General features: G+C 33.1%; 1 protein-coding gene across 1 annotated transcript in view; it reads left to right on the top strand.

Annotated features, from left to right (window-relative positions):
* LOC132092092 (alpha-(1,6)-fucosyltransferase-like) overlaps positions 1–16,982 on the top strand; it is a 96,213-nt gene extending 79,231 nt beyond the window's left edge. The window contains exons 5-10 of the mRNA XM_059498170.1: positions 2,654–2,768; positions 5,154–5,391; positions 11,687–11,933; positions 13,107–13,283; positions 14,048–14,198; positions 15,371–16,982. Of these exons, the coding sequence (XP_059354153.1) occupies positions 2,654–2,768; positions 5,154–5,391; positions 11,687–11,933; positions 13,107–13,283; positions 14,048–14,198; positions 15,371–15,700 (1,258 nt within the window). The 3' untranslated portion in view covers positions 15,701–16,982. The remainder of the gene's footprint in view (positions 1–2,653; positions 2,769–5,153; positions 5,392–11,686; positions 11,934–13,106; positions 13,284–14,047; positions 14,199–15,370) is intronic.
* Positions 16,983–18,659: the final 1,677 nt, after the last annotated feature.

Genomic DNA, 18,659 nt, shown 5'->3' with positions numbered 1-18,659 from the left:
GGAAGCATCTGCCTCAGAAAGTCCAGTGAAAAAGGGATAAATCCAACTTAATTTTTATGTGTTTTTTATTTTAAATATTTAAGTTTGATGAACACACATGCCACATCGACAGCTGCCCAAATAAATTGTGTATGTCAACTCACTTTTATAACATTTCTTTTACACAACAAACTCATACAAAAAGCTACCCAAATAAATTGCAATTGTTTTATTTAAAATATATTGTTATATAAAAAGTGATATATTTTAAGTAAAGAGGAAGTAAATGTATACTTTTTAGTATAAAACAAATAAAATAAACTAGATTACAACTATTTAAAATATATAAAACCTACTTTGTGGGTGTAGCACTTTTTACAGTGCAGAGTATATATATATATATATTCTATTTAAAATTTAATATGATGATATGATAAATACTAAAACAAATACAATAAAATGTCTTATCTTTTTTCTTTTTCAATATATATATATATATATATATATATATATATATATATATATATATATATATATATATATATATATATATATATATATATACTGCTAAAAAATGCTTTCCAAGACTAGATTTTTTTGTCTTGTTTCCAGCCGAAATATATCTATATATCTATATCTATATTTTTGTTTGAAATAAGATTATTTTGCTCGTTTCAAACAAAAACTCACTTAATTTATTTTCTGAAAACAAGACAATAATTTTTACTTGTCTAGAAAAATCCTTCTTGATTTAAGAATCTTTAGATATTTTGGCTGGAAACAAGACAAAAAATCTAAGCTTGAAAAGCGTTTTTTTTTTTTTTTTTTGCAGTGTATAAATTAAATGAGATTTACTGTGAAAATGCAAAAAACTAATTTATTTATTTATTCTTCTGTTTTTGGGGGGAAATATGAGTCGTTCATGTTTTAGCGGCTTTCATAACATTCAGGATTGTTTTTGGTGAGCAGGATGATGAAGATCATAATTAGTATGAAACAGCTCCAGACACTAATAGTGGCGTAATAGAAATGTAGCAGCACTTAATTTTGAGTTATCACCCGGTGGACTAATCACGGTCAGAGACGCTGTTAATATCTCATTATCTCAGTGTCTCTCAGATGCTCCATCAGCACATTCACACCTGTTTTTCCGTTTGACAAAGATAACTGTTCGATACACATTTAACGTGGTGCTGTTTTCCAGCGAACGGCTCCCTGAGGAGTCTCTCATTTATGAAGTAATACAAGACTGAACAAAAGGATTGACAATATACACAAATCAAATGGAAAAGCTTTGTCTTTGATATGATATTATGATTTATTACAATTGTTTGTTCAGTTTGGTTTGACTAGATTGTTTTGAATTGTTTGTTCTTTTCAAAAAGTTGAGGTAGATTTGGAAACAACATTTGGTCAAAATAAATCTTGAATTGTGCTACAAGTAATCAGCAGTGCAGGGTAGATTATTTACAAATTATGGTCCATTACTGAATACAGATGACGTGATGTAATACAAATTAGTAATATAGTATGACTACTTTTAAATCCTGTATTCGGGACGCTTACATTTACTTCACTATATTACAATTAAATCTAATCTAATCTTGACAAACTATATTTCGCTGGAAAGGTCTAAGAATCCCAAATCTATATTTTATCAATGTTTTTTGTTAAAATTATGTAGGAAAAGTAGTAGATTAATTTATGACCAGAGTGCACCCTCAAAAAATCTAAATTATAAAAGGAGACTTCTTCGTTGCCTTTTTACTCTTTTTCCTTTTTAGAAATCATCAGAAATTATATATCGACTGAAAACTTAAAATCTCAAAATTCATCCTTTAAAACCCATTTTAAAATCAGACATTGCATTACCATGAAAATGGTACTTCAATATCATGTCACAAAATGTTTTCATTCATTAATTATAAAAATGTAAGTTTAATCGTCCACTATATAGTCTATGTTCAAAAATGTGAGTGACAGTTAAGGGGTTAAATGAAATAAAAAGAGAACAAAAACGTGTTCCATTCTCTATACAGTGTTGGGTAAAATATTACTTACAAATTCTAGTCCTTTAGTGATTCCAAATTACGTTACAAAAACTGTAGTTAGTAGCATAATCCCTCATGTCATTCTGAACCCATAAGACCTTTTATTTTATATATGTCCTTACTGCCTTTCTGGGCCTTGAACGCTTCAGTTGCATTGCTGTCTATGCATGTTCAGAAAGCTCTCGGATTTCATCAGAAATATCTTAATTTGTGTTGCAAAGATGAACAAAGTTAATTAATGACAGATTTTCCTTTTTGGGTGAATTATCCCTTTAAAATATTACATTACATCAAGGTTTCCACACCTGGTGGGGTTCATGAGTTTAATAAAAAGCTAATATCTAATTAAATCATAAAAGCAAAATTAAAATCAATTATATTATCAAAATAAAACACTTGCTAAAAAACTGCATGTCATGTGACCATCAACCAACGTCAGAGAAGCGTGAACATGCAAATATGTCAATTATCTTAAGTAAATATATTAGGTGGAAAGTTCGGTTCTGTATATTATTATGTATGTTGATATAAAAACTTACCAGTTACTATCCAGCACTGGTGATCATTGCATCGTCAGCTGAAAGAGGAGGATGTTTGATGCGTCTCCTGTGTGTTTCTGGCAGAACCATCATGATAGACCTGCATGATCTCAGTCAGGCGGACGGAGCGGGAGACTGGAGAGAGAAGGAGGCCAGAGATCTTTCCAACCTGGTGCACAACAGGATCTCCTACCTGCAGGTACAGAACGACCCTTCCTCCTGCTGTTACTCCTCCTAAAATACAGTAAAAATACAGTAAAATTGTAAAATAATATTACAATTCAGAACAACTGTTTTCTGTTTGAATATATTTTAAAATGTAATTTATTTCTGTGATCAAAGCTGTATTTTCAGCATCATTACTCCAGTCTTCAGTGTCACATGAAATCATTCTACAGTAATATGACGATTAACTGCTCAGTTATTTGGTGTTCTGTTCTTATTATTATTAATGTTGATAATGATTTTTTTGTTTATATTTTATGGAAACCGTGAAACAAAACAAAATATACAGTGAAAAAAAAAGATTTAGTAGAAAAATGGAAGGATAGTGGTTGTTTGTTTGTTTGTTCATTTATTTAAACATTTCAATAAATTTCATAGAATTTTTTTTTTTCAAAATAAATCACTTATTAAATTTGTTAAAATTTATTAAAGTTATAAATAAACATATATATATATATATATGCAAACTATTTATCAACAATGGAAAACCATGAACATTTTTTGAAATTATTGAAATATTAATTTAAACTTTCAGGGAGTAATACATGTCACAGTTTTTTTGGCTAACAAAAAAGGGGAGGATTTAAGAAGTATTTTCAGATGCATTTACATAGGTATTTAAAGTAATTCTCCATGAAGATTTTTATCTTCTGAAAATGACAAGAGGTAAGACATGATTTGAGAAATCTCTCTGGAACACAAACTAATTGAATGATGCATTAAAGATGTTTGTCTCAGCGAACATCACTAATGAAATATCTTCTTTTGATATGATTCCCCCTGAACCGTTGTCCTTTTCTGAGACTGTTTCTTACTCCCTCCATTCTCTTTATATGAGATCTATGACTTTATACCAGTCTTATCGCACTAAACACCTGCTAAATGGAATTTTTGATGCCGTTGGTAAGTTTGATTTTCTTTACAAACCTCCGCTAATGAAAATCATAGTTTAAGAGCAAGTGAAGTCAGTTCATCTATATATTCAAAGATTTAAACATCTTTTAAATCTCAACTCTGGTGCCTCAGTCATACATAATTAGTTTTAGCAAAAAGTTGTTTGTCAAATAAATCCAAGAGAAATTACCAAAGATCCCAGTTCATTTATCTAATTTCGGATTTGTGTGACATAGTGTGTGTGTGTGTGTGCGTGCTTGCTTGCGTGCGTGCACGCAAGCAAGTTTTAAATACACAGTTTTATAGACCCTACTTTAATATTATATTATCTGAATTTATTTGATATGTAATTTACTGAATCTGACTTTTATTGAATATTTAATTTAATTTATTGAATATCATTTTAATGAGTAGAATATTGTTTTATTCAATACCATAGTATTTATTAAAAACTGTCTTTCTGTACCATCACTGTACTGTAGTAGCACCACATTTTATTTGATATAATATTGATCATTTTATTTTGAATATTTAAAGTTATAGCATTTAGCATATGCTCAGGCTGCACTTTGAGTGCTTCATCTGCTGCTATAGCAAACTCTGTGCCAACACCATTGAATTTGGATTATGAATAAAATCTAGATAGCCTTCACTAAAAATGAATAAATCCCTAAGAAAATACACTAACTTGAAAGAGCCACTAGAAAATTTGATTATCGTAGCGCATTTCCTCTAATGGCACAATAAAAAAATAAAAGAGCGTTTCTGATGTGAAATATATGGATCTAAAATCTTCCCCTGCTGGACACATAGAATCACTTTATCTCTATCATGATAACTGTTATTCCTGCCCAAACACTGAATGACTTATATGATCTAATATATCCAGTGAGCATCTCATGAAAGTCTTAAAATCCCATGGTATGGGATAAGAGCCTCTCTGTCTCAGTCATTCTGTCCGTCTGTGTTTCTCTCTCTTGTGTCTTTGAGATCCTGCTTCCATGCAGTGAATTTGATTTCATAATGAAGGCAGACAGCTCTTACTAGAGACTATGAACTCATCAGACATTGTTGCATAAAACCTGAAAGTTTGCGCTGGAAACAAACGTTGCATCCCGGTGAAGGGATTGAGGGGAAATAGTCTTCTGAAGTTTAGCATTCATTTCAGAGTATTTCAGTTGGTAAAACTTCATTTAATCTAAAATGCAGTCCTAACTGTAGCTACATCCCATATGTCATTTCTCTTCCTCATCTGTTTTATTTTATTTTAAATGCACATGCTATATTGTATGAATTCATTTAATCTCAAATGTGGTCATAATTTTGATTGCATATCTAATTTCTCTTCTTTGTCTGTGTTTATTATTTTATTTTATTTTATTTGTGCACATTCTACATTGGTACAACTTTATTGAATCTAAAAGTGCAGTCCTAATTATAATTGCGCATGTCATTTGTGGCTCAGAACCCGCAGGACTGCAGTAAAGCCCGTAAGCTGGTGTGTAACATCAATAAGGGCTGCGGATACGGCTGTCAGCTCCATCACGTGGTTTACTGCTTCATGATCGCTTACGGCACGCAGAGAGTCCTGATCCTCGAGTCCCACAACTGGCGTTACGCTCCCAAAGGCTGGGAGACGGTCTTCCGGGCCGTCAGTGACACCTGCACGGATCGATCCGGAGCCACGACCGGACACTGGTCAGGTGAGTGCGGATCCTGCTGGAGATGAGCGGATCTCAGCATGAAAATGTGCCCGAAGTCAATATGACATTGCTCTGTTTACTTTCTTATTAAAGTAATATTCTCATAAGTGTATGTTATTCTAAAGAAAACAAAAAAATATGTATAATCTATATCACTTTAATTTTAGCTTAAGTTTTAGTAACGTTCCTGTTTCTGTCATATTTATTTATGATAGGTAAAAATGTATAGCCTGAATGCACTGTAAATCGCTTTGGATAAAAGCGTCTGCTAAATGCATAAATTTAAATTTAATTTTATTTATTTAATTTTTTTGTTAATATGTCAATGTAGTTTTTATTATTATTATTTATTTATATTTCACTTTTATTTATTATTATTATTTTTTAAGTTAGTACTTCAAGTTAAAACGCATGGAAATTAGGCTAAATTATAAATGTATATAAAAATAAATCTAGTTTTTCTTTTTAATAAATATTTATTATTTCAAATAACAGTGATAATGTAAATTAAATGTAATTTTTTTTCTTTTTTTATATTTAGTTTACTTTTAGTTAACTATAATAACAAAAATTTGGCTTGTTCAAATAGTGTTTTTAATGTTAGTTCTGCTGTTTCGAATCCAAAAAATATATAAAAAATCGAATGAGTCCAAATATAATATCTATAAAATATAGACTATTAAGTGCTGTCTTTTGCTCTCCAAGGCTGCATTCATTTATTTTAAAAATGCAGTGAAGAGAGTAATATTGTGAAATATTATTACCCATTAAGTTAATTTTTTTTATAGTTAAAAATTTATAAAAATATGATTAATTGCTGTGATGCGCAGCTGTATTTTCAGCATCATTCCTCTACTCTTCAGTGTCACATGATCTTCAGAAATCATTTTAATATGCTGATTTACTGCTCAAGAAACATTTCTGATTATTATCAATGTTGAAAACAGATTAGCTGCTTTATATTTTTGTGCAAACTGAATTTTTTTCAGGATTCTTTGAGTGGAAAGTTAAAAAGAACAGCATTCATTTAAAATAGCTTTTTTTTTTATATAAAACATCATAAATTTATTTAATGTCCCTTTTGGTTAATTGAATGCATCTTGGTTGAATAAATTATTTAATCCTTTGAATGGTGAGGTGTTTAATTATTCATTTTCTTAATTTACTACATAATGACTGTTGAATATAGAAACCATTTTTCATGAATTTCCAGCAAAACCAATGGGACATTAGATTTTGCTAATTTAGTTTTTGCAGTAGCATCATTCTTGTCTCTAAATGCATTCATGTATGCAGGTCTCCCTAACTACGTTTATCAGCGTTCTATGATTGCACTGATTTAATTGCTTTTTGCTTTCCTTCTAATTCATTTCCATGCATTTTTTTTAATTAACTTGTGATCTGATTGTAATTTTTTTCTTTTTATGCCAATTAAGCACCACTTTATATGAAATGTGCTATATATCAGTTAATCCAGGTCTGTATTTTTAATTTGTGCATCCACATTTTCTACTGAACTAGAGTTCACTTCTCTAATGCTATTAATGCTAAAAAGACAAAGTGTGAAGCTCTAGTACAAGACGGATATTTAAGTATAATGAGGGCATGTCAAAATTTCCTCTCTTCTTTGTGTCCTAATTATTACAGCCAAGTATCTGTTGAGGGAATAGATTATCTGAGGGTTCTTGTCAAAACCCGTTCCAAAGCCAGAAAAAAAAAACCATGAAGAGCTGCTAGTGCTATTACATTAGACTGGGAACAGCTTGGGAGATTTTTCTTAAATATTTCATGCTTTAGCTAATTAAAATTTCAAACATACCACGATCACATGTGCACCTGTTCGTAGTAAGGCCATAAAGCAGCCTCCGGCGGGCTGCTGTTGTTCTGTGGTAATTGTTCGGAAGAGATTTAATGAGTTACTTGTCAGATGGTTTGTGGTTGGTAACGTCAAAGCCTGTAAACGGTATAATTAGCAGACCCGCTGTAACTTGTTTTTTAACAAACTATTAAAACAAGCCCGCTGTTTCTAGCAACATCGGTTAATTTGTGGTTTGTGTGTTTCTAAACTCGATTCAAGTTCTCGTAGGTTAATCAGAACAATATCATTCCTCTAACAATGGTGTGACAGAAAAAAATAGTGAGAAGAAATTTCAGCCAAAAATGAAGATGGAGTCATTATTTACTCAATCTTTTTTAGTTCTAACTTAATTTGTCTGCATAACACAAAAAGAGATGTCTATGAATGTTCACATTGCTATTTTTTTTTTAATGAAAGTGGATGTGTGTAATTATTACATTTATAAAATAAAATAAACTGGAATAAAATTAAACTAGTTGCCAAGGCAACATTACTCATTTGAATTTAGTTGATGTACTAAAATGACTCAAACTAAAACTGAAATAAAAATCAATAAAAGCTATATAAACATTAATAAAAAAAAAGGCTATTGAAAATGACAGAAACAAAACAAAATTACTAACACTTTAAAATGAAAAAAAAAACTGAAAAAATATAAAAATAAAAGTGATTTAAAATATGAATAAAATCTACTAAAAAAAATTCTAAAACTTTAATTAAAATTAAAAAGGAAAATATACATATAAAAACTGATTCAAAATAACAAAAAGTATCTTACTGATGCTAAAATAACACTGCAGCCCGAGTTGTATTTTTGTGAGCTCTCCTTTTAAAAACAGTTTATCTATTGAAGAAACATCCACAGCTCTCTTGGCCTGTGTCTTATTGTCTCTCTGTGTTCCTCTGGAGGGTGTTTGTGAAAGGACTGCGGGTAAGTGACCCGTTTAATCTGACGTGCCCAGACTTCTGCCCCGAGACCAGTCCCAGTCATTCCAGCACCAGGGAGAGCCGGTTTTTTTGTGTGCGAGAACTGAAACAGGTCACCTTGGCAGGCGAAGCCCGGCGACTTTTGAAGAAACTCGTCTGTGGAATGCTTTGGGAATATTTCTGCAGATCAAAGTCTCTCTGGTTTCCTCTCGCACTCTTGTCCTTTTTCTGCCCCGCAGAACACAAACGGCACCATTAAATCTAATCAGTCTTTATTTCTCAGGGGTGACCTTGTATCGTCACACATAATGCGCGCAATGCTTTAATGCAGTTAAACGCTACACGAGACATCTGCATCAAACATTTATGAGAAACTTGCCACAGGTCGAGCGTTTATGTGCGGTTAGTGCATGAAAATGAAGGAAATCCCACTGAAATGAAGGAAACTCAAGCTGAAAACAAATTGTTTTCCAGTACATTCTTACTTGAGAAGCAAAATGAAAGAAGATATTAAGTCTTGTTTATGAAAAATGTATAAATATTAAGTGAGTTTATAATTAAAACAAGAATAAAATAGCTGCTAGTGGGGTCAGTAAAATAAACTAAATTCAAAGATAAAATTCAAAGATTATTTTTCTGACCCCTTTGGCCCAAATATATATATATTTGTGTGTGTACTGAGATTTTGGTCCATATTGACATGATAGCATCACGCAGTTGCTGCAGATTTGTCGCAAATCTCCCGTTCCAGCACATCCCAAAGCTGCTCTATTGTGTTGAGATCTGGTGACTGTGGAGGCCATTTGAGTAAAGTGAACTCATTGTCATGTTCAAGAAATCAGTCTGAGATGATTTGAGCTTTGTGACATGGTGCATTATCCTGCTGGAAGTAGCCATCAGAAGATGGGTACACTGTACACAAAGTGATGGACATGGTCAGAAACAATGCTCAGGTAGGCTGTGGTTTTTAAACGATGCTCATTTGGTACTAAGGGGCCCAAAATGTGCCAGGAAAATATCCCCCACACCATTCCACCAGCAGCCTGAACCATTGAGACGAGGCAGGATGGATCCATGCTTTCAAATTCTGACCCTACCATCTGAATGTCACAGCAGAAATCAAGACTCATCAGACCAGGCAACGTTTTTCCAATCTTCTACTGTCCAATTTTGGTGAGCCTGTGTGAATTGTATTCTCTGTTTCCTGTTCTTATCTGACAGGAGCAGCACCCGCTGTGGTCTTCTGCTGCTGTCGCTCATCTGCTTCAGGGTTAAACATGTTGTGTGTTCAGAGATGGTATTCTGCATACCTTGGTTGTAACGAGTGGTTATTTGAGTTCCTGTTGCCTTTCTATCATCTCTAACCAGTCTGTCCATTCTCCTCTGACCTCTGACATCAACAAGGCATTTTCGTCCACTGCCGCTCACTGGATATTTTCTCTTTTTCGGACCATTCTCTGAAAACACTAGAGATGGTTGTGTGTGAAAATCCCAGTAGATCAGCAGTTTTTGCCAGCCCGTCTGGCACCAACAACCATTCCACGTTCAAAGTCACTTAAATCCCCTTTCTTCCCCATTCTGATGCTCAGTCTTCACCACATCTAGATGCCTAAATGCATTGAGTTGCTGCCATGTGATTGGCTGATTAGCAATTTGTGTTACCAAGCAATTGAACAGGTGTACCTAATAAAGTGACGTGTGTGTGTGTGTGTGTGTGTGTGTGTGTGTGTGTGTGTGTGTGTGTGTGTGTGTGTGTGTGTGTGTGTGTGTGTGTGTGTGTGTGTGTGTGTGTGTGTGTGTGTGTGTGTGTGTGTGTGTGTGTATTTTTATTTTCAGTACAAATATCTTAACATTCTTAAAACAAGATGCTTTTAGTTAAGGAGTAAAATTACTATTTTGTAAATGTTAACAAAATTAAATTACTTTATGCTGAAAACATAAACATTTTTTTTTCAGTGAACTCTTTTAAAATGCTAATGAAATGCTCCAAGTTACTACATTTGTCTACCATAAACAGCTTACAGTGAGTACTGTATCACATGACAGAAGAATTCATCACAAAAGCATGTTTGTGAGCCTGTTTTTCATTATTTAGCAGCAGTGCTGGTGTTGTTTTGAGCACAGGTGCATGCAGACGGATGCTGATAAAAGTGAGCGATTGTCTTCAGGTGCAGACACTGCCTTGTTTAAAAACATGAGTTTTCTCATGCAAATTGGACATTTTCTTTGTTTTTACCTCGGCTAGATGCATTGCAAATTGGTTGTGCTTTAAAAGATGGTCTGTTGTTCAGCATTTGCATGCATCTTGAGATGATGATAAATGGGTTGAGTGAGCAGTGCCAGGTTGAGCTGCTTGATGCTAATGCTGCGGCTCTCGTCCAAATTCTATTGAGCTTCCTACCTTGAAAGCATCGTTGGCAATCCAGCATTCCACATAGTGGGCAGCTAAATGCTTTGTTTTGGAAATTTTGAAAGCGTTGCATAATCCCAGAATGCACTGTGATCAGCTCAGTATTATTCAACAAAGGTTTAATACACAAATGTTTCATCCAATTAAAAATGAACCATTTCACCCAGTATTTGTCATCTCAACCTGTTAGCAAAATGAACATGATGTCGTTTTTACTCACCCTCATATGAAAGCCTGTATCAACTATTGGATGAAAAGTAAATTGTAACTGGATTTTGTTTCTTGCAATTCTGAGTTTTGAATTTATTTGAGAAACATGCCATCATTGTCAAGTCGTGTACAAACGTAAATAAGATTTGGGAGCTGAGAAGAATGATTTTTGGGTCTGTTTGTCACACAAAACTAAAATTAAAATGTATATATTTTATTTATATTTATATTTATATATATATATATATATATATATATATATATATATTTTATATTTATATATTTTTAATGCATTTTTGGAGCTTGTCTACATCCATTCCTATTAACTTACATTGTATGGAAAATGACAGCACAGACAAGACATTTCAAACTCTTTTATTTCTGTTATTTTTGGTCAAATGAAAATGAATGAGACTCGAAAGTTTCGAAAATTTTATATAACAAGTTATATAAAAATGGTCAATATGATTTATGTGCAATTTTTACGTGTTTTCAGGTCATATGTTAATCTTGTTTGTGGAAATTACCATAAATTCATAACTTTTTTAAGTATTAAGTTTATTTTAAAATCATTCAAATATGCAGATTTTCTGCTCAAGAAAACAATTCTCAATAATATTTTTTTGCTGCTTAATATTTTGTGTAAACTGTGATCAACTACAATTCAAACATTTAGGGCAAATAAGGAAAAGGGGGAAAAAAGCTGCAAATATGCATTAAAAAAAAACATTTAGAAATCTTAATTATGCCAGATGATTATTCTTTATTCTGACCATTTTTTTATTTTATTTTATTTGTATTTGTGTGTTGGTTAGGATGCAAAAAATCTAAAAACATCTAATGTAATTGAATTAAATGTTAAAATGTTGCTGTAATATGTTTCTCTACAGGTGAGGCTCACGACCAAGACGTTCAGGTGGTAGAGTTGCCCATCGTAGACAGTCTTCACCCCAGACCTCCGTACCTTCCACTCGCTATCCCAGAAGACCTTGCGCCCCGACTGCAGCGTCTTCACGGCGATCCGTCTGTCTGGTGGGTGTCTCAGTTTGTCAAGTACTTGGTCCGTCCTCAGGCCTGGCTGGAGAAGGAGATCCAGGAGGCGTGTGGCAAACTGGGCTTTAAACACCCCATCATTGGGTCTGTATATCTCTTATTTGTCTTCTCACATTTCTTTCCATCTGTCTCTCTCTCTCTCTCTCTGTGTGTGTGTTTTCTGCGCCCATGGTGGATGCGTTGCTGAAAAAACACTGCGAGATAAAGATGACACACGATAACGAGAATGAACATGACTCACAATCACAATGAAATTAATGAGAATAAATGAGAATGAAATTATTGTGGCCCCATAGGAAGCACCATTGTCTCTTGACAGCACTGTGAAATGTAATAACCCAAATAATATAATAGAGTAAATCTGCAGTGAAGCATAGAGATCAGCTGAAAAGAGAGAGAAAGATAGACAAGTCCTAATATGTTTGGTTCATAAGTACTTGATTTCAGGTGTTTCTGAAACATTGGATTTTGGTGCAAAAAAAAACAAACTCTGAGACCAACAAAAGTTTATGGTTCTTGTTATGTTTTGTTTATCATGACAATCTTCGCAGACACAATTTGTATGAATTTTGAAGCTTAAATGCAGTTGCCAGAAGTTAAAATAAAATAAAGTAAAATTTCTATTAAAATATTTGTATAACTTTCATATGTGATATAAATAATTAAAAATTACTTTAATTTGCATGGTTAAGACTACATAAGTAGCTCAAACAGGAGAGTACTGTATGTCGCTAGCAACGCCAAGGTGATGGGTTTGTTTCCTAGGGAATGCATGAACTGATCAAATTCCCAGCTTATTTTTGGGTTGGACAAATGCGTAAATGCTAAATGCATAATGCATTTAGCAAACAAAAAAAAGCATAAATATTCCTAAATCAATTTTAGCACTTTATTTAAGTGGATAAATGTATAAATCAATGCATATGGCAGATGCTTTTATCCAAAGCAACTTGCATCACATTTCATCAGTTTATGCACTCCCTGGGAATTGGACCCATGACCTTGGCATTGTGCTCTACTGTTTGTGTTAAAGGTCTATACCAGATTTCCATTGAGGCACTAAATAGAGCATGCAAAGCAGGTTAAACTATTCGCATTGTCCTTCACACTTTACTAAAACTCAACTGAGCAAATCAACATGGCTAATACAAACTGCATTAAAGAAAACTTATATAGCCAGATAACAATTTAAAGGATTATCCTAATTGTTTCTATAGACAGAAATAAAGAAATCATGTTTGTGTGTCTGTCTTACAGCGTCCATGTCAGACGGACAGATAAAGTCGGGACGGAGGCCGCGTTTCACCCCATAGAGGAGTACATGATCCATGTGGAGGAACAGTTCCAGTACATGGCTCAACGTGGCCACGTGGATAAAAAACGAGTGTATTTGGCCACTGACGACCCCTCACTGTTGCAGGAGGCAAAAACTAAGTGAGCTATGAGACCTTAATGCATCGTGAAATGACAGTTTTACAAAATGTTCAGGGAAAGACGGGAGACAAACAGCACAAATAGCTACTGCTCCAGTCGCTTTTGTTTCTCTCACAGTGCATGAGAGCATCAGAGGTTTCCTCAAATGTGTTCTGCAATTAACCATTGCTTTCAGCAAAATTAAGACATGTATTATCCATGATTCTATACGCTCATGCTGCATTACACATATAAACATTTACTCAGTGATAGCCAGAATTTAATGCACAGCCATCATCAAAATGTATTTATAGTTTAAATTTCTTTTAAGATTTTCATGAAAATTAGAACGTTTAAAGGTTATTCTTATTTATTTATTATGTGTTTGTTTGGAATTATTTTTTTATTATCATAATTAAAATGTATAATTATGTTACATTTTATATATAATTATATAATGATAATAAAACATGTAGCTGATGAGGCGTTGATGTACCAAATGTTTTTTGCACTGCTTTCATTTTCTAGGTTAAAAATCCACATTGTTAATGTCAAAGACTAAAGAAGATTTTAAACCTGGAAGCCGAAAAAAGTGGGGGGAAAAGCTCAAAATTAACTCCAAATGTTCTCCTACCATTAAATTAAGGGATGTTAACATTGTCTTAAAATCTCAAAATAGAGTTTTATGTTTCAAGACACTTTCAATTTCATGGTCACATCTTAAATTGGTCTCTTCTGATATTTAAAATTTTATATAAGATTTTAAAAAAAAGTGTGTTTTTCAGGTACACAGACTATGAGTTCATCAGTGATAACTCCATCTCTTGGTCAGCGAGTTTACATAACCGATACACGGAGAATTCACTCAGAGGCGTCATCCTGGACATCCACTTCCTGTCCCAGACTGACTTCCTGGTTTGCACCTTCTCCTCACAGGTACATTGATAATTGTTAATTTTATAAGTAACATTTTATACAATAAAGTGTCGTATGATAACAATACTGTATACTAGAAGACATGAACGAACAATAAACAATATTTCTACAGTATTTTTTTTATCTAAATGTTACTTTCAACATTGACTTATAGATTTTTTTAATCAAAAGTTGTATCTGATAACATTAGCTGAGCTAACATGAACCAACAAAGAATTGTATTTGTATTAACTAATATTAACAAAAATTTAAATTTCAAATGTATGACTTAAGTAATTAAGTAAATAAGCAATTAAACATTGATGCAATGTTATTTGAGTATCACTGAGATACTATTATAGCTTTTATTAAAAAAAATATTTAGTTGTTTTCTTTTCATTTTTAGAAATTTGTATGTGTGTGTTTGTGTGTGTGTGTGTGTGTGTTTGTGTGTGTTTGTGTGTGTGTGTGTTTGTGTGTGTTTGTTATTTCAGTACTTCAAGTTAAACTAAATAAAAATTTTAAATGTTGCCTTTTATTTCAGTTAACATTCACTTTAGTTCAAGTAATGAAAAATATTTTATGGTTTAAATTACAGTTTTAGCTTTTAATTACCATAAGCCCTGTGCTTAGGCATAATACAGTGATGCAATTTGAAGAGAAAATATTATTAATTATTATTAAATTAATTTCAAAATTCAAATAGAATTAATGGTCTTAAAACAGACCTCGTGTTTATTTATAAAGAACATTTTGTCATTTTAAAATCATCAGTTTGTAGTTGCAGCAGTGGTAGACCAGTAATGGTACCAACACAACAACATAATTAATAAATACTTCATCTTTATGGAGCCCTGCGCATGACATGCATGCAAAAAGATATTTATTGTGATTATAAATGAATGACTTGTTCCCTCGTTTTAGAAAATCGTGGCCACGCACGTTGAACAAATTTAATTAAAGACTAATCTAATTAAAACAAGGGAACAAAATAGTTCAAAATGTCCATGATTAACTAAAATTAGAGAAAATATTCTTAAATGTATTTATTTCTTTATATGGGGCGCTGTACATATATCAGCTAAAGCATTAACTAATGTTAAACTTATTGGAAAGAGTTGCAATTTTTCCTTGGTCACTTCTTGTTTTCCCCACCCAGCAGATTTCTGACTTTGTTCTTCTGGTTTTCTCAGGTGTGTCGTGTGGCATATGAGATCATGCAGACTCTTCATCCAGACGCCTCGGCTTTCTTCCGCTCTTTGGACGACATCTACTACTTCGGTGGACAGAATGCACACAACCAAATCGCCATCTACCCGCACCAGGTGCGCACGACGGAGGAAATCCCACTGGAGCCTGGAGACGTCATCGGAGTTGCTGGAAACCACTGGGATGGGTACTCTAAAGGGGTCAACCGCAAACTGGGACGCACTGGCCTCTATCCGTCCTATAAAGTCAAGGAGAAGATCGAGACGGTGAAGTATCCCACTTACCCCGAAGCAGACAAGCTGCTGAGCTTATAGAACAACACACATTAATAATTAACGCACAGATGGCAGGGGATCTCTGGATCAAAGACACATGTGTGCGTCTGTGTATTTATAGGACAGACACAACTTGAAGGTTTGTATAAATTGCATAAGGATCTCATGGACTGCTGTGGACATCAGAAGCCTTTCAAACGGCACTCAGATCAGCAGAAGCAAATGATAAAAAAACATTTTTTTTAAATTGTTTTAATGTTTTTTAAATATTCTCTTGCCTTTTTTGTCACTTTCTCTATCCTCAAACTGGAGTGAAACTCACGGAGGCTGTCAAGCACACATTTCATCCACAAAATCAGCAGAAAAAGTAAACAATTACATTTTGCATTAAGTAAAATGAAGCCTATTTGAATATTTTGCATTGCACTAAAAATGTTTTGTTCATTTAAAGCAGGAGATAAAATCTCATACAAACGTTTCAGCTTATTTTCATAAAATAAAATTTCTTATTTTCATCTTTTTTTCATATAAATTGAAAATTATTTGTTATTTTGTAATTTATTCATTTTTAATATATTTATAACTTATTTAATTTATTGTTAACATTTATGTTAGGTTTATATATGATTATATTTAAAACGTTCCTTAAAACGTTCTGAGACATTAATGGAAATGTATTTATTTATTTATTTAGTATTTATTTATTTATAATTGTCTCTACATCTTATTTATAATATAATATTTTTACATTACGGTAGTATTTCATATACTGCTTTTTATTTTTGCTGATTTAAATTTAAAAAATGTTCATGCACATAGCAGTAGCAGAGAAAATGTGCTTAATTATATCAAAATAATGTTCAAAATACAAATTAAAATAAAAAATAATACTCCTAAAACAGGCCTCATGCTCTTCATGCAAAATGTAATTTCTTATTTATTTCTTTTGATTTAGTGCTGAAATCTGATTGGTACCTGTCAGACTTCACTCATCACGCTGTGCTCTTATTTCTTTATCAGTCTTCAATCTGTATGTGTGTGTTTGTGTGTGTTCACACAAACTGTTTGTGCTCTTGTTTATTGTGCATCCAAAGTGGTGGCTGAAATTAAAGGAAAAAGCATTGCAGAACTTCAATATATATTAAAAAGGATTTATTAAATAGGTGGAACTTCACAGTTTACCATCAATATCAAATTACTCATTGTTAGTAAACCTGAAATATTTGGACATTTTACAAAGTAACAAAAAAAAATGAAGCATAAGATTTATAGTCAAATATTAAATTTTATGATTTATGAACATGATCTCATTGGAGATTCGTAAATATTGTTTTGTAAAGTTACTGTAGTACAACTTTTTACAGTTACACAGATAAATACATTACAACAATACACGTTAATGTTTTCATGCATGAACTGATTTAATGTGCACACTGAATGCAATGCAAGTTGCTTTGGATAAAAATGGATAAAAATGCATTCATTTAACATAAATATAATTTTAGATCAAAGGTGAAAGTTGCCACTGTACTTTACAAAGGTTACAAAGTGGAATTAATTTAATAAATTTGGTTTAATGTTCATTAAGCATCTTTTCTTTGATAATGAGACTATAAACCCAAGGAATTAATTGTGTTTTTGAATCAAATGGAGAAATGGATGTGATATCATTGTAGGTTCAAGGCGTTTGTTGTTGTGCTAGAAACGGTAATGGTAATGATGCTGCGATTACAAACTGCCCTACTGAAAAATAAATAAACTAAAATGTATTTGAAATGTATTTCTTGCTTAGTATACTACAAATACATTACACATTTATGTGCTTGATAAAAATACCCTGCAATTGTACTTTTAGTATACTAAACTGGTGTACTTGCAGTCTGTTAAATTGGAACTAATTTTGTGCTTAATGCACTTTAATTGTGCAGCAGTGCTGAGGTCAAGTCACCTTTATTTATATAGCGCTATACGCTTTATACATTACAGATTGTGTCAAAGCAGCTTTACAGTGTTAAACAGGAAAATAGTTGGTCGATAATGCAAAAGGACAATAACAAATTTTTCAGCTAAAGTAAGTTCATTGATGATTCAGTGATGTCATCATCCAGTTCAGTTCTCTTCTATCAGTGTCTGTGCAATCAGTCAAGAGTCCCCAACTTAGAAAGCCAAAGGCGACAGAAGCAAGGAACCAAAACTCAATTGGTGACAGAAATGGAGAAAAATAAAACCTTTGGAGAAACCAGCATGGTGTGGTTTAATTCCAGGTTTCAACACCGGTCAGATTGCACTCATCTGGTTCCCGTGTTCTTGTGACGAGGTCTTCATAGGGCATCTGTCTCTGGAGCTCATCTGGTTGACATGGTCTCCGCTGACATTCAGGGCTGTAGATGTCATCTCTAGGTTCTGATCCACCATCTGATCTGGATACAGACTGGATCTGGTGGCTACGGTGACCTCGGAATAAGAGAAAACAGACTAATATTAGCGTAGATGCCATTCTTCTTACGATGTAATGAGTACATCGGGTGTCATGGGAAGTGTTCCCGGTTCCGGTTTTCCTAATTAATGCAGCCTAACAATCCTTTAATGGATTTGAATTATAGAAATATGTTAGTGTGTAATGTGTGAGCCAGGTTAAAGGGATGGTTCTTTAATCTAGATTTAAATTGACAGAGTGTATCTGCTTCCCAAACAACACTAAATAGGTTTATCCAGAGTTTGGGAGCTAAATAGGAAAAGGATCTGCCACCCACAGTTGATTTTGATATTCTAGGTCTTATCAAATAGTCATATTTTTTAGATCGCAGCGGATGCAAAGGACTATACTATGTAAGAAGGACTATGCTCTAGTAATAACACTAGCTGCTGCATTTTGGAGCTGCTGGAGTATATTAACCACCCAGCAATAGCAACCACCTTCAGATGGTTGGGTCTGCAGGCTTTTATACTGCACTGATCAATGTTTCCTTTCATCAAAGTTCAGGTTTAATGCACCTGC

The sequence above is a fragment of the Carassius carassius genome, chromosome 18 (assembly GCF_963082965.1).
Source record: "Carassius carassius chromosome 18, fCarCar2.1, whole genome shotgun sequence".
NCBI lineage: Eukaryota > Metazoa > Chordata > Actinopteri > Cypriniformes > Cyprinidae > Carassius > Carassius carassius.
This window is presented reverse-complemented; position numbering and strand designations above follow the sequence as displayed.